Source organism: Paroedura picta, chromosome 2 (genome assembly GCF_049243985.1).
Source record: "Paroedura picta isolate Pp20150507F chromosome 2, Ppicta_v3.0, whole genome shotgun sequence".
Classification (NCBI taxonomy): domain Eukaryota; kingdom Metazoa; phylum Chordata; class Lepidosauria; order Squamata; family Gekkonidae; genus Paroedura; species Paroedura picta.
The window spans coordinates 126,022,771-126,037,743 of record NC_135370.1 but is presented as its reverse complement, the minus strand read 5'-3'; the positions used below and the strand labels follow the sequence as shown (position 1 = coordinate 126,037,743).

At 42.9% G+C, this 14,973-nt stretch overlaps 1 protein-coding gene across 3 annotated transcripts in view; it reads right to left on the bottom strand.

The window, feature by feature from the left end:
* The window catches only part of ZFYVE26 (zinc finger FYVE-type containing 26), a 64,768-nt gene that overhangs the window by 42,422 nt on the left and 7,373 nt on the right, over positions 1 to 14,973 (bottom strand). For 2 of the 3 annotated variants that reach the window (XM_077322492.1, XM_077322495.1), the window contains exons 5-14: positions 13,606 to 14,146; positions 11,642 to 11,772; positions 10,195 to 10,359; positions 9,945 to 10,033; positions 8,537 to 8,691; positions 5,070 to 5,282; positions 3,310 to 3,951; positions 2,023 to 2,112; positions 829 to 900; positions 565 to 713 (exon numbers count right to left, since the gene is read on the bottom strand). In XM_077322492.1, coding sequence (XP_077178607.1) covers positions 565 to 713; positions 829 to 900; positions 2,023 to 2,112; positions 3,310 to 3,951; positions 5,070 to 5,282; positions 8,537 to 8,691; positions 9,945 to 10,033; positions 10,195 to 10,359; positions 11,642 to 11,772; positions 13,606 to 14,146 — 2,247 coding nt within the window. The remainder of the gene's footprint in view (positions 1 to 564; positions 714 to 828; positions 901 to 2,022; positions 2,113 to 3,309; positions 3,952 to 5,069; positions 5,283 to 8,536; positions 8,692 to 9,944; positions 10,034 to 10,194; positions 10,360 to 11,641; positions 11,773 to 13,605; positions 14,147 to 14,973) is intronic. The other variant, XM_077322493.1, reaches the window with a different exon arrangement.

Genomic DNA, 14,973 nt, shown 5'->3' with positions numbered 1-14,973 from the left:
CCATGTGAGTGGGTCAGATCTTTAGAGGTCAGATCCTCTCTCAGTTTGCGGCAATAAGGCAAACAGTCCTTGAGGGTCCATCAAGGTCCCAACGATAGACCTGGTGAAACAGCTCTGTCTTGCAGGCCCTGCAGAACTGGTTAAGCATAATTACCTTCTTGGGTATCTATAGAAGATTGTCCAGGGATCAGTGGACCCCACAGAATCCTCTTTGGATAGAATCCAGAACAAATTAAGTTTCTGGAACACCCAAAAACTTAATCCATATATGTATTAGGCTTATCTGGGAAACGGTACATCAGGGTAGGGAATGTTCAGGTACTTCCTCAAATCTTGAGGCTATGAATCAAGCCCTCCTCGTAACGCCAAATGTTCAATATGGCAGGCGGCATCAACGGTCAAGTGAAGATGGATGCTTAGAGGGTCTCTGTACGTTGCTCTCCATGAGCACTATTGTGCAGACTGGCCTGGAATCTCTGGAGATCAATTCCTGGGGTGCCAATCATGCACCAGGCATATGAAAGGCAGCTTCTAAACAATGTCTATCAAGCTCCATTGAACTACCTGGTGGGCTTCTACAACATTTCCCCTCAGAATACAGGCAACAAGAAGAGATTCTGGCGGAGAAAGCATCATTGGGATGAGGGAGCTCTGCAGCGGCTTTATCCTGTATTCTACATCACTCCAGTCAGAGAGCACACTGGCACTTTCTTCTAAAAAAAAAAAAAAAAGCATAATAATTTCTGTAAACGTTAGTTCTTAGCTCAATATTAATTCTGTACAATTCAGGCCAAACCGTTTCAACCCCAGAACACATGGAAACTATACCGGATGCATTAGCGCTGCTTAATTCACTGCTTGTGCTTTCCAGTGAGGTGCTTGAAGCTCCTCCCTTGTTACCTGAGGTAAAAAACACACATAGAGAGAGACACAACCTTCAGCCAGACAATTTAATCAACACCTTCTCATACCAAGTTCCACAAGGAACAAATGGAGAACAACGGCCAAATACCTTTAGATACAAGTTGCTGCTTGTGGGTGGCAGGAATAGCTTGGCCCAGTTTAGATTGTTACTCACAACTGGGCTGAAAGTCACGGAGGATGATGGAGGAACAGAAGCACACAAACAAGAGCTCCACTGTAGTGTGTGTGAACTTTGCACACCAGAGCACTTCTACACAGCATCTGTAGAACACATATGTACAGGCTGCCAGATGGGCAAGAGGCGTCTAAATGTTACACCAGCTGCAAAGGTAAACATTTCTGGGCAACCTCTGAACATAACCATCACTGTGACCCCCTTAAACAATGCATTTTGGGGGTGGGGAGAGTTTAGTCAGATGTTCTCCCCATACAGCCCATAAGGCATTTCTAAAAAGCCTAAATTGCCTATGCCAGTACCAGTCTAATTTTACATGCACATCTATGGTGTTTATCCAAATTATGCTTTACCCACTACCTTAGTGAGAGGCAAATGTTCTGCTACCATTTACAGCTCCTCCTATTCATGTGAATTCCTTCACCCACAATACATACAAAACTCTAGGGGTTTGACCACTTGCCCACACACTCCCATATGGTGCAGAAGGAAAAGAAAGGACATACTCTTGGGTAGCACTAGTTGCCTGTGGGGTAAACAGTACAGCAATATTTATTTATATTCACATTTATTAACCATGTGCCAGCCATCACCTCAACACTAAGTCACTGTGTAAACTAAAATTTCTTCTCTACCTAATGCTTAAAAATAGAGTCCAATAGCACTTTTAAGACCAACAAAGTTTATTCAAGGCCTTGAATTCAAGGTCATTGTTGGTCGTAGTGCTATTAGACTCTATTTATGTTGTGCTACATCAAACCAACATGGCTACCCACTTGAATTGATCCTTATGCTTAAAGAGTTATTGATAAGAAATGCATTTGGAATCGTTAACTTGAGTTATCATAACATATGTCAACATGTAAACAGGCATCCACAGAAGCCACAGGCAAAATACACCTGCTCCACTTCCCTCAGTTTACCTGACTTTTGCTTTTGAGGTTGAGTGTGCTTCTTGGCACTGGATCTTCTGGTTAAACGACCCTGCATTTTGGTCTGTGCAAGCTGATCACCTGTAGAAGCACCAAGCAGCTCTGTCATTCGGAATTATTTTTATACTCTCGGCACATTTTATGAGAGCAAAAAAAGAGTTAAACAGGCCCACAAATGGGCCATGTTTCTTACTTTAATGTACTGAATAAGATTTACCCTTGAAGAAAAAAAGGCAAGCTATGGAGTTACTGCAACCATAAAACACCTATGCAAATCATCACTTGTTGCTACCAAAAAATCTAAACTACTTATAGAACCCACGTACTTCCTTGGTTGAGTGCTGGGGCTGAGTGGCAGATGACAAAGGGAAGCACTGGCCATCGAAAACAAATTGGATAGAGGGAGATTCCTCAGTCATCCTCAATCAGCCCCACCTACCTCACAAGGTGTCTATAAGCCACTTTGGGACTCCTTCAGGTAGTGAAAAACGGAATAATAAAAAAAAACAGCTCTTCTTTTCATCATTCCTTTTGGAAACCTCCTTCACAACTGAGCACTACAGGCAACCAAACATGCACTATTTTACAGAGCTATACATCTGGAGACTTCTGTTTGCTAACACTGCCTCTGGTCTCTCCTTTTTGGCAGCAGAAGCACCACCAATGGAGTTCCATCCACACAATACAACCAGAACAGGTCAGGGAAAGCTACCAGTGACACAGGCCTGTACAGGCAGCTGCTTAACAAGGGTGGAAACTTCTCGTCTTTATTCCTGAGGCAAAAGATGGTCTATCTTCCTTTTGTTCTCTTGCTAAATGCAGGGAGCAACAAAAACAAGAACCGGGACTGGCTCTATGCTTCAAACGTTCATGCAAAAAAGCTTGTGCAAAAGTCTCTTCTTTTATTCTGGTTAGTCCTTGGAAAATGGCAGGACAAGTCAATTTGATTACATTATATTCACAGATCACTGTAACCAAACACCAGATGGGTATTTGTTTTCTAAAATAGATTTTTAGTCTCTTAATATGCATATATTGGCTCTGACATCTCCAACGCCAAACCTAAACATGATAAATCACAAGAACCAGTGTTTTAAACCTGAAAATCATAGCTGCCTTTTGTTGCAGCAAGACTCTCTTGGTGTCCACGTCGTTAAACATGTTGGGCTAAATGCACCAGACACACTTGCAGCACTTGGAGAACTGCAATGATCTGTATCAGAAGCCCCTTCCATAGCCGTTCAAGTGGACTAAGTAAAAGCCATAGAAATAATTTACCTGAATTCCTATTACTCATCACAATTTTGTGCCGCCATTGAGCTTCAGAAAGGTACTTTGAGAACAGCTGCACGCGGGAGTCAAAGCCATCTTGGTTTACAGATAAATTCAAGCAATCCAGCAGTGCCAGCTCCTCCTGAGGCATGTGCCTCGAATCCCATGGCAAAGAATTCTCAATTTCTTTCAGATGATCCAGGAGCATTTTGAGAAAGCTCTCCATTGCAACATCATCTGCTAAAAATCCCTTAATTCCACTGGTGAAGTGTTTCAAATCCAAGTAACTTAATTTGACAGAACTGCAATTCTTGCAATTTGATTCCAGGTCTAGCAGCATTTGGTCTCCAAGAAGCTCTTGAGATGCAGTGGTGGCGTGCAGCCTAGGTCTTCCTTCACATCCTACAGAGTGCTGTGGGCTGGTGGAAGCAGAAGAACCTTGGCTAGCACAACATTCTGGTCTCTTCTTCTTAAAGTCAGTTTCTTCTGCGCTCTCATGCACTTTGGAGGAATTATTGCAGAGGTCATGGTAGGAGACAAGGAGCAAGGAGAAGATGTTCTCCAAAAGCTCCAGACGTAGAGGAACAGGGACAGTCCTTAAAAACTGCTGGCACTTATCAAGATACTGAGTAAAGAGGCTTGCATGATCTGCATTTGTGAAAACAAAAAAACATATATTTAAAAGATCAAGTGTTTCCCTTTTGCTACAGACTTTGTTTACAGAGCCACAAGACTGGGAATTCAGATGCCTCCAAGAACCAGCTAGCCAAGGACTCATAAAGGTAAAGGTAAAGGTAACCTCTGTGCAAGCACCGAGTCATGTCTGAACCTTGGGGTGACGCCCTCTAGCGTTTTCATGGCAGACTCAATATGGGGTGGTTTGCCAGTGCCTTCCCCAGTCATTACCATTTACCCCCCAGCAAGCTGGGTACTCATTTTACCGACCTCAGAAGGATGGAAGGCTGAGTCAACCTTGAGCCGGCTGCTGGGATCGAACTCCCAGCCTCATGGGCAGACAGCTTCAGACAGCATGTCACTGCCTTACCACTCTGCACCACAAGAGGCTCTTCAAGGACTCATAGAAGAGTTTATATGTGTGGTTTGTGAATAACCATTGGTTTGTCACCTCTGGTAAGCAAGCAAATCAATTCCCATCACAAATCTTGTTTCAGAGAAATCACACATCTACAGCTGTAAATACTCAGGGGAAGTATTTGGGGAACGGTCTTTGGACTAAAACTTCCCCATACCTGTGAGCCAAAGGCCAATATATATATTGTTTAAATTCTGTGAAGAAGAATAGATCCTAGTGAAGGACTTCACCAGCAAATACTAAGTTGGAAAAACAACCACTGATAACAACCACTGATTAAAATACCTTTGAAAACGGTTTAAATCTGGAGTCCGTTTTGGTTGTTCTACGACAATTAAAAGAAAAGACATTTATATTTATTGTTAAATTGTTTAAATGTTTATTATAGCCTAGGGTAAGTTCTTTCTTCTGTTATCATACTCATTTTGAACCGTCCTCTTTTTGTGGTGTACTCTTAATCCTATTATGGCTACAGAGAAATTTCTGGAGCAAGGGAAAATAAGCACAAAGTCCAATCTGACCAAGGAGACAAAGAGCCATGGGGGCAGTGAGGCTTGCAGTGTCTCCCATTATATCTGTATTGTTTACAGTTCAAGACCTTGTTTTTCTCTGCAGAGCACACCGACATACATTGAATTACATTTTTGACTTTAGTATGTACAATCTACTAGACCTGGGAAGAGAAGCTGGTCTGCAGGTTCACTGAAGTCAGGCAGCTCACCAGGGCAATCACTTGCAAAGTGGATCACACAATCCTTGCAGTTTGCATGCCTGTGAGCATTGACACAGAGTGCATAGATGGCATATTTCATGGCACAAAATGCCTGGAAAAGAATGAAGTTGCGCTGCTGATTCAAGAGGCTGGAAGCTGGCCTCACATTTAAATCTGAAAAGAAGAAAGTGAGAACACAGAAAGACTATTTCATCCAGAAGGAAGCAATTAAGTTATATCCTGGAATCATCTCCCCACTCCATTCAACATCCATGTCTAAGCTGTGTGAGTTGAAGTTATATGGGTTTCAAAACAGCAGACATCAATGCTCTGACAGAACAATAACAGGACTGAAATTTTGGAACATTTCTCTGTATATTCTTGCTACCAAAGAATCATCTGATCCACTGGATATTTGGTCTATATTTGAAAGACAATAGCTGGTACTATCTACTTTATACCACACTTCAGCCATAAACTCCCCAAGTGTTCTTAAGCAGTGGTCCCCAACCTTTTTGTCACCGGGGACCGGTCAATGCTTGACAATTTGACTGAGGCCCGGGGGGGGGGAGGGGTAGTCTTTTGCCGAGGGACGTTGCTGCCGCCTGAGCCCCTGCTCCACTTGCTTTCCTGCCAGCGCCCCTGACTTCCCGCCACCCGCTGGGGGGGTGCTGCCAGCAGCAGCTGCGCAATGCCATGCTGAGGGGGAGCCCCAGCCATGGTGGCCACTGGAGCGCACCAAAGGTGAGCCGGCGGCAGAGTGGCAGGGCAGCCCCCGAGGCAGCAGCCTGGGAGAACGAGGAAGAGTCGCAGCCCAGTACCAACCGATCCACGGACCGGTCCCAGTCTCTGGACCGGGGCTTGGGGATCACTGTTCTTAAGTATAAAAACATACGTAGAGCCTGGATGGATGGGAGTGCCAATGAGAAATACTGATAACTTGATAACACAAACAAACAACATTCTTCTGAGTATGATAACCTGGAGGTGGTTACAACTATAAAGTGCCAAACTTGCTAAGTGTTGCAGATGAATTAGCATACACACCCTGCCCTCAGGTTCACAGTGCAAGGGTAAAAACAAAATACTTTTTTTGGGGGGGAGGGGAAGGAAGGAAGGAGCTAGGTAACAAAGTGAGTGACCAAATCCCTATAGCACAAGCTGAGGAAAACTTGCAGTGAACGTGATCAAACACAAACTCGACTGAAGATCAGCCCAGACAAAAGCAACAACAAAAGAAGGTACTGATGATCAGCAACATTTTGCTTATTAAAATATCTGTAGACTGCCTTTCCACAAAAGAAGCCAAATAAGGGACAGGATTATATCCCCACAAAGTAAAGAGGCTCACAACTCTAAGGATACCATCACCACCATGTTTAGAGGTAGGCCCTTTCTACATGGGTTATTTGCCACAGATTTTACATTGCTGGAAACTGGGGGGGGGGGGGGGAGATTCTACTTCCCATCAGAATCGTGGTGCTTCTGCATACCGCCTAGCTCTTCCTCAACTTCTCTGCAATCTTTCCCAAACTTGCGCTGCTGCAACATTTTGGGAACGATCACAGGAAAGCCTGGCTGGTTTTGCCAGTCACACACACACACACATACCGAATAGCTGATTTCTCTGTTCCAGCCCAGTGGCAGCCATCCCTCCACATGCCATGAGGGGGCTTTTTAACATTTTAAATAAAATATCAGCAATTGGCATAACAATGTACTGGCATATCTGTATGTCTGTTACTGATTCAAAACCCTTGTAGGAGAAAGGAGAGGGGAATGACTGCCGTGGGGAAGCCCTATTGCCACTGTGGCACACTAGCGGCTGCAGCAACACTGAGGCCTCCACAGGAAAGCCCTGCTAGGTGGAAAAGATCGCAGGGACCTATGTCTTCTCTGTGGTCAATAGTTCCTTCGCTCAGTTTGGCTCATAGGCCTCTCTTGTTCGGCATAATTGGGCCAGTGGCCAGAATGATCCGATCACATTCAACAGACTCTTGGTGAAGCTGATTTTAAAGATTTGTCAGCAGTTCAAGTGAGGGCAACCTAATGCAGGGAGGTCATGGAACTGAGTAAACAAGCAGGACACACTGGTTATCTATTCACTTCCAGGTACTATTCAAAGGGCTGGTCACTACTTTAAGTACCCTGTCCTCGAAGGCTTTAAAGAATCATCTGCTCCCATTCAATCCTGTTTGTAAGGCAAGATGTACTGCAGAGGCACCCTTCTTTAAATGGGCATCCCCAAAGATAGAGCCTTTCCTGTGATGCTGCTTCAAGTTTTGGATCCTCCCCACCCCCCAAGTTGTTGACTGGGCACACAGCTTATGTAGCTTTAAGTATCAGGAGACTAATCTTGTTTACCCAAGCTTTCAGTAAATTCTGCAGGATTATGTCAGGGTGTACGTGAGTATTTTTCACTCTCCTTTCTTCCTATTCCAGCAGGTTTTTTTTAAATTCTTTTATTTGGTGGGCTACTGGTTTTCACTGATGTGTATTTTTTTATGTTGCTTAGTCGCTCATTTTACAATCCATTCTACAATTTAATTCTCCTACAAAGGTAACGTAATGTGAACAGGAGTTACAACACCTCATACACACAACCATATGCCACACACAATTGTTCTGGCTTCTCTTCCACAGAGTACTCCAGCTATAACCAGCTAGATGTTCACCCATGCTTGCGATTTGGACCTTGTATACTTCCCCCTTTCTACTATATATCAGGCATAAGTATATACTATAATCCATTCCAACCACATTTTGTTGGGTTATGAAGTGGGAAAGTAACACACAGGCAAGACCTAGAATAAATGTCTCCTGTATAAACACTTTCTCCTGTATAAACACTTTCCCGGCTGCTACAGTGCTTGTGTAGAAAATTTAGCTAAACAGTTAATTCTTTAAGCATGTTATAGTACCTGCTGTCAGCAGTATACAAAGGAAAAATGAAGAACAGAGGAAAATAAAGATATTTTGGCAACATTAAAAATGCAAAAGGGAAAGAAAGCAAGGAAAAAATGTGTCATATTTAGACACATTTTGTTGGATCCAGAAGAAAGCTTCACCAATTCCCCCCTCCTAGTGCACACCTGACTCTCTCTAGTGCTATTCTTTGGATTTGGCCAATTTAACTTATTTCTGTCAAAAGAAAGGAGGTGATTTTTGCTAGTTCTCCCCGCTTGCTGCACTCTGTAAAAACCTGCTCTTGGGGAGCCTCATGGGAATAGAGCCTGCAACGGGAGGGGGAAAATTGACAAAAATGACTCTCCCTCTCCTGCTAGAGTCAACCCACTATTAGGACACAGATGGAAATTAATGACTTCCTTGACTGCAAAGACATGCATGCCCAATTGTAGCAATGAATATTTAGAACACACATCCACTAGATGGACGATTGGCCATATTCACCTCTTTGAAACATTTACCTTGAGCTTCTGTATCCCCAGTTCTTTGAAGAAGCTCAACAACAGCATCTTCATCCAGAGTCACAAGGTTGGTCAGGTGGTGAAGGTGGTAAAGTGAGGAGTGGCAATCTAAATTGTGCAAATGCTGCAGAATTATCTTCTCTGGGAGAGGATTACTGCAAGGGGGAAGAAACAGAGATTCAACGGTAGAAGCATTAGCTTACAACACAAGATTTTTCTCTAAAGGGGGAAGATTCACAGCAAACAGAAGTCCAATTCACAGTGGTCTAGGAATGTTTTTTTCTTTAAATGGAAATAACCTTCAAGAACTCTCAAACAGTTTGTAGAAGGTGGTCAAAAGCCACCAGTGATAAATGTACTCAGCATTGTATGCAAGTTATGTTTTGTGATTCTATGGACATATCTGTCTGCTCTCTCTTCCTCTGGGAATATGAATAAATGGTTCACAAGGACCAGCACAGATTTGCACTTGCTATACAACCATGCGACACACGTTAAGTAGTTAAAACAGCTCATCTGAAAATGCATTCAGACAATATTACAGGTTGCCAAACCACAGCATTTGGATTACATTGTTAAGAATACAGAGAGGTATGGATCCACTCTTAGATGTGATTCTCATAACCCTGGCCACGTACTGAAATGGCTGAAGGAGGTTTTATGCAGATATGGCTACAAATGGTCCATCAGTTTCAGGCTGGCTTTGTGCAAGATGGTGTTATGTTACTAAGTATAAAGCGAGGTTTTCTACCTAAGATTCATTCAAGTGAGTAGCCATGTTCGTCTGAAGCAGCAGCAGAACAAAGAATCCAGTGGCACCTTTTAAGCCCAATGCACACTTCCTCAGATACAATGTCATGGAATGAAAGTGATCAGTTCATACTTATAGGCAAGGTGTAAGAGCGAATTTACATACAGCATAATGAAAATGGTTAACAAATTTCAGAGATAAACAGAAAAACCAGCAATCTTGATTGCAGCAATTCAATCTCAAGTGAAAACAAACAAATCTACACTGCTGTTTTTTTCTATTTATCTCTGGAATTTGTTAACCATTTTCATTGCAACTGAGGAAGTGTGCATGCACACGAAAGTTCATACCTTGAATAATATTTTGTTGGGTCCTAAAGGTGCCCCTGGACTCTAAATTTGTTCTGCCTAAGATTGTGAGTAGAAGCCATGGCCCAATCATCTCCACGCTTCAGTTGCCATTATTAAAAGGGGACCCTGCTTAGGCTCTGCTTTATGTTGTCTTGTTATTGATGTCAAACTTTGAAGTAAAATTAAGACAGTAATATAGACAACAGCTGTATCACTGATTTCCTGCACAGGCCCCTAGTATGGTGGGGAAGGGAAGAAGAGACTCTTGTCAAGCAGAATCAGGACAAAGGATTTCCAGGCACATTACCTATTTTGTTGGATACACCATTCAAGAACCTCCAGTTGAGAACACAGCCCATCACAAAAGTCTTTTAAAACAGTGTCATTGCAAAGTGCCTGTTGATAAGAAAGGAACAAGATGGAGTGATTTTAAAAATTACACACTAGTTAACAATCCATAAAAAGATCAGTGCCTTCCAACTGATCACCCAAGAACTGACTGAAATCAAAGACAGAACCCTGCACCTTTCCTGCATGCATACTGATAGATGACTTGCCTGAGATTTGTGAAGAGTCCACAGCAGCGTTTTGGCTGATTCCAGACTACGGCACTGAGTCCATCCCAGCAATATCAAGAGGCGACAGAGGTGGCTGAATTCCCTCCTCAGTAAGTTATCAAGGCTGGAGAAATCTTCCCTTTTCAATAATGTTAATGCTGTGATCTAGAAAAAAAACACTTTTATAATACCGTTGACCAACATTGTGGGAAATAGAGTCACTAGTAAAACTGATCCAAGAAACATTTAGGAATGTAATATATCAACACAATGAGGTTTGGCAGTGTGACAGACTGTCAAGAGTTAATGTCTAACAGAATCTGAGAACCTCAAGAGTCACAGGCTATTCTAACAAAATTCTGTTGAGGGAAGAGTAACTGTTGAAAACGAACAGTTTAAGAGACTGTTAAGCACTGACTGTGGACTGAGAAGGAGGCTAAGAGAGGGAGTGGATCAAGGAAGACCATCTTTCAAGCACAAAGAAAAGAAATAGCTCTTAAAGAAATGACTGATCGTTTCTATAAAGGAGGATTTTGGGAACTTGATTGTATGTTTCTGCCTTCTAAACTTTAGACTTTGATGAAACTCAGAAACTTATGCTTGAGTGTTTAAGCAGAAAATGAAAAGAAAGCCTTTCTCCTCAAAATTGTATAACTTTGATGAAAAGCAGGAGCTGGTGTTTGTGTGGATACAAAATTCTACAATCTGTTCACCTCATATACCCTACCTACACGATTCCACCTGACCTTTTCTCCAAGTTAAATAAAACATGTAGTTTATTTTGAACCCTCAAGAGGCTTCTTGTGTGCCACTTCAAAAGCAGAATATAAGAAGGCACTTTTCTCTTCTCTCAGTTCCTGGGGCTAGGCCAGCATCTACCTATATAAAGTAACTGGAGGGGACAGCCTTGGACAAACAAATAATAAAAAGTAAATAGATAAAAGGACTGCTCAGCAAGAAAGCAGTAAGGAAAATGCTGCATATGAGGGAGGGGAAGAAGATGTGATCACCATAGGCAGTTGTGAGGTCACCTAAGACTTCTAGAGAGTCACCACTGATCAAGGTAGACAGGACATGCCAGAGTGGATCTGTGGATCGCCTCTGAGAAAGTATGTACTTAAAAGCATATACCTAGTGGCTCAACTAAATGAGATTCCAGATAGCTTTGATGACTCAAATTTCAAAACAATTATGTTTTTATAGTATTAATCTCTGTTTCTTTGCAAATGCTTTCTCTAAAAGTAGATTTAACTACTTCTCATTGGATTCAGAGAAAGGATCTGGCCCTAGTTTGAAATTCATCAGTCACCTATTATGAAACTGGGGGAGGTGGGGGGGGAGGTGTGCCAGCAATCTCAGTGCTGTTAGTGAATTTCTGAAACACTGGTTCTGAGTGTGAGATTAATTTGCCCAATGCCTCTTGCACAATGCCTCATTAGGGCCTTACCAAAATCTGTTCCAAAAAGTGTTTGTTGCTGCTAAGGAAGTAGAAGTAGGCAGCCTTCCAAGAATAAGTATGTTCAAAATCCGAGCACAGAGCCATCACTGCCCGCTCAGCATCCAGCTGCTCAGATACACCTGAAACATCCAAAACTGGGGTTAATCTTACATATGCCTCAAGGCCCAGAATTGCATCAGGAAAGACAGGTTCTCTGTGCATGACAACTAGTCAGCAACTATTTCCTAAATTTGAAGTCTACAGTTATCAAAAAAAAAAAACCAAAAAACAGCCAAGATACCACACCATTATTGCGGGTGAAGCAGGCATAACTTGCTATTACACTGAGTCTGTAGGAACCACAGGCAGGAAGGCAGATCTCTCAAACTGACTGCTGCTTGGATACTGGAGGATAAGACAACCAGTTTCTTATAACTGAATCCCCATGTTGCTTCTTTGAGGAAAAACTCTAGACACGCTTCTTCACGTGTTCTACACAGGGTTGGAAATATACTACCACTGTGTTATCTGTAATATACAGGATGATTCAACATACATTATGATCTCCCCATGGTGATACTGTATCACCAGTGGAGCTCTCCTAGTCTGCATTTCCACCTGTCTGTACAAACACCAGCAGAGATTGTTACAAGCTGTTTCAGTGGGTTCTATACTGCTGACTCAACATTTGCACAGACATCTAACATGAGATTAGAGGCAAGTTTTGCAAGCCTGTTTATGAAGTTTTGCAGTGATCCAAGGTCTCATGTTCTGCCTAATCCTCCCAGACAAGTCACTAGTTGGAAACAACATGTTATTTTAATGCTCAATTTTACTGCAAAGTTTTCAGTCTAGTGCAGGGGTTCCCCAGCTTCTTTCAGGCCACAGGCTACTCTTGGGATTCTGACGCAGCACTGTGGATGCAACCACAGTCACAGGAGGCAGAGAGAGACACATAATGGCTGCTGCAGCTTACCTTCAGGCTCATAGTAAAGGTGTGTGAGCTGTGGTCATAACAACCAATATAAGACTGTATTGCAATAAGTGCAGGAGAAGACTTAAGCATCAATTAATTATGTGAGCTGTGGGGATAGCTGCTGCCAAAGTAAATGGTGGTGTGGAGAGAACCCTGCACAGCCAATCAGAGACCCTGCTGAGTGAAAGTTCTACTTGGCCCCTCCTAAAAATACTTGATGGGTGCCAGGAATGGGGTCAGCAGGCACCCGAGTGCCCATGTCTGGTCTAGTGCATGGAGACAAGCAGCAATGAGATGTCTGAATGAACCTGGGAGGAATCTAACAGGCTCAGTATGCTGGACCTTTCATTAGCATAAGCTAACAAAACAAGACCAGATTTTATCTGAAGGGGCTGCAAGAAAAGGCTTAGAATTCAGCAGGACTGCTCTGAAATTTGTGGCAGCAACTTCTACTCAGTGGAACAGAAGAGATGCCATTCCTTGCAGAGAGCTGAAGCCCATGCTCGGGGGGGTCTTGTGTTCAACACAGAAGCGGGCTGGCTTGGGTTAAGTTGCTTTGCCTTCCCATTCAAATCTCAATGGACTCATCTTGTTGCTGACCAGGAAACAAGCAAGAAAGGAAGAACTGTGGCCCACAGGTAAGTTGCGAACAAACCCCACACAAGGTAGCTCCACAGTTATCTCTCAAATCTGCATCCTGCTTAAAAAAAAATCCAACTGTTATTTTTAAAACCAGGGACTGCTATTTACTTTAGTGCGGGATGCAAGGCCCTCCCTAATCAAGCTGCTCAGGGGCCCAAGCCACCAAGAGCACAACCATCACTCAAAGGGAACAAGGGGCTCTAAAAGCGTCTCCATAGTTTCAAACTCTGCCGGGGTGTCCTCTCATCTTGGACAAGATATCCTGAAAATACGATACTGACTAGTGGAGGGGGGCAGGTAAGACTTGGCCAGTGGGACACACTATTTGTTGCTGGCAATTTTTTTAAAAAGTAACCTTTGCCTGGTGACTTTGGCCCCAGCAGTTTCTCTCGCGTCTTCTCAATGAAAACACTGCCAAACGTGCTCAGCAAGGCATGGCTGCCTTTCCGCAACATACAGCTGAGCAGCCTCTCTTCCTGCAGTGGGCTTTTTTCAGCCCAACATGCATCCAGAAGTTCTCTGCACAGAAGGCGCAGCTCTCTAGTCGGAATCTCCGTCTCCACGCTCAATATGCTTAGAGCACTGCAAATTTCAGCTTTAGCAACCTTCTGTTCCTCTTCCAGTGACTCTGGATTTAGCTGAAAACGTTTCAGAAGCTTTAAGGAGTCCCAGAGGAAGCCAAGAAGAATGTTTTGTAGTGAGCAGCTTTCTGTTAGGAGAGAACTATCTCCTGCAGAATCTCTCTGCAGGAACTCCAACAGGGCTTGCAACTTCCGAGGCGCCTGCAATAGTAGTTTCCGGAAAGCAGAGATGACTGCTGCACTAAATTTCGGCACGGATCCATCTTTTTGTTTCCTGTTCGACCCATGTACGTTTTCATACACTTCATAAAGCTCCTAAGGAAGAAAATACACATTGTTTGGAAAACAGCGAGGGATTTCTATCCATGAACAGTTCCAAGGAACCGTCACCTACATTGACTCGGTTTACACAGGAGAACTAATAAGAGCCAGAACCTCCAGTTGGCTGCACTAACAAGTGGTTTCAACCAATGTCACAGTGAACTGGAGAGCCCTTTTCCAATCTGACCTTCATCTAACCGCTATTGCCTGCCCTACTCACCAACCCTCTGGATTGCATGGATTCTTTTGTACTGCTAAAAACACATCTCCTTCCTTGTTGCTGTTTAGTGCTACACACTACACACTAATAACACAGAAGAAGAGAAAATTACACTGTTTTGATTTCCTTGGAGGGAAAAATAGAACAAATTAACAATTAGATCAACACTTGATATAAATCAGAGGCTGTAACAGGCGTAAATAGCTATGGTTACGTGATAATTTAAACATTCATATTATCAGTCAGTTATTTGTATTGCTACTGAACAGTGGGTCACAGGCTGTCTGCAAATAATTGACTGATAATAGGAATGTTTACACTATCACGCATCCCTATCCTGTTACAACCTCTGATTTGTATCAGTGTAATCAGACCACTTCAAAATGTAACTAAGACAGAGACTTAAGTCGCTGACAAGAGGCTCCATATTGCCAAAAGCAGTACAGCTGATGAGCAGTGATCTTCTGCAGCTGCAGTCATCTGACTACAAACTAGTCATAAAGGAAACTCTTGCTAGCTAACAACCATAACAATGAAGAATAACAGTACAAATCTTAAATTTACATTGGTTGCCTTTTCCCAACAAGTCTGAATCAATGTG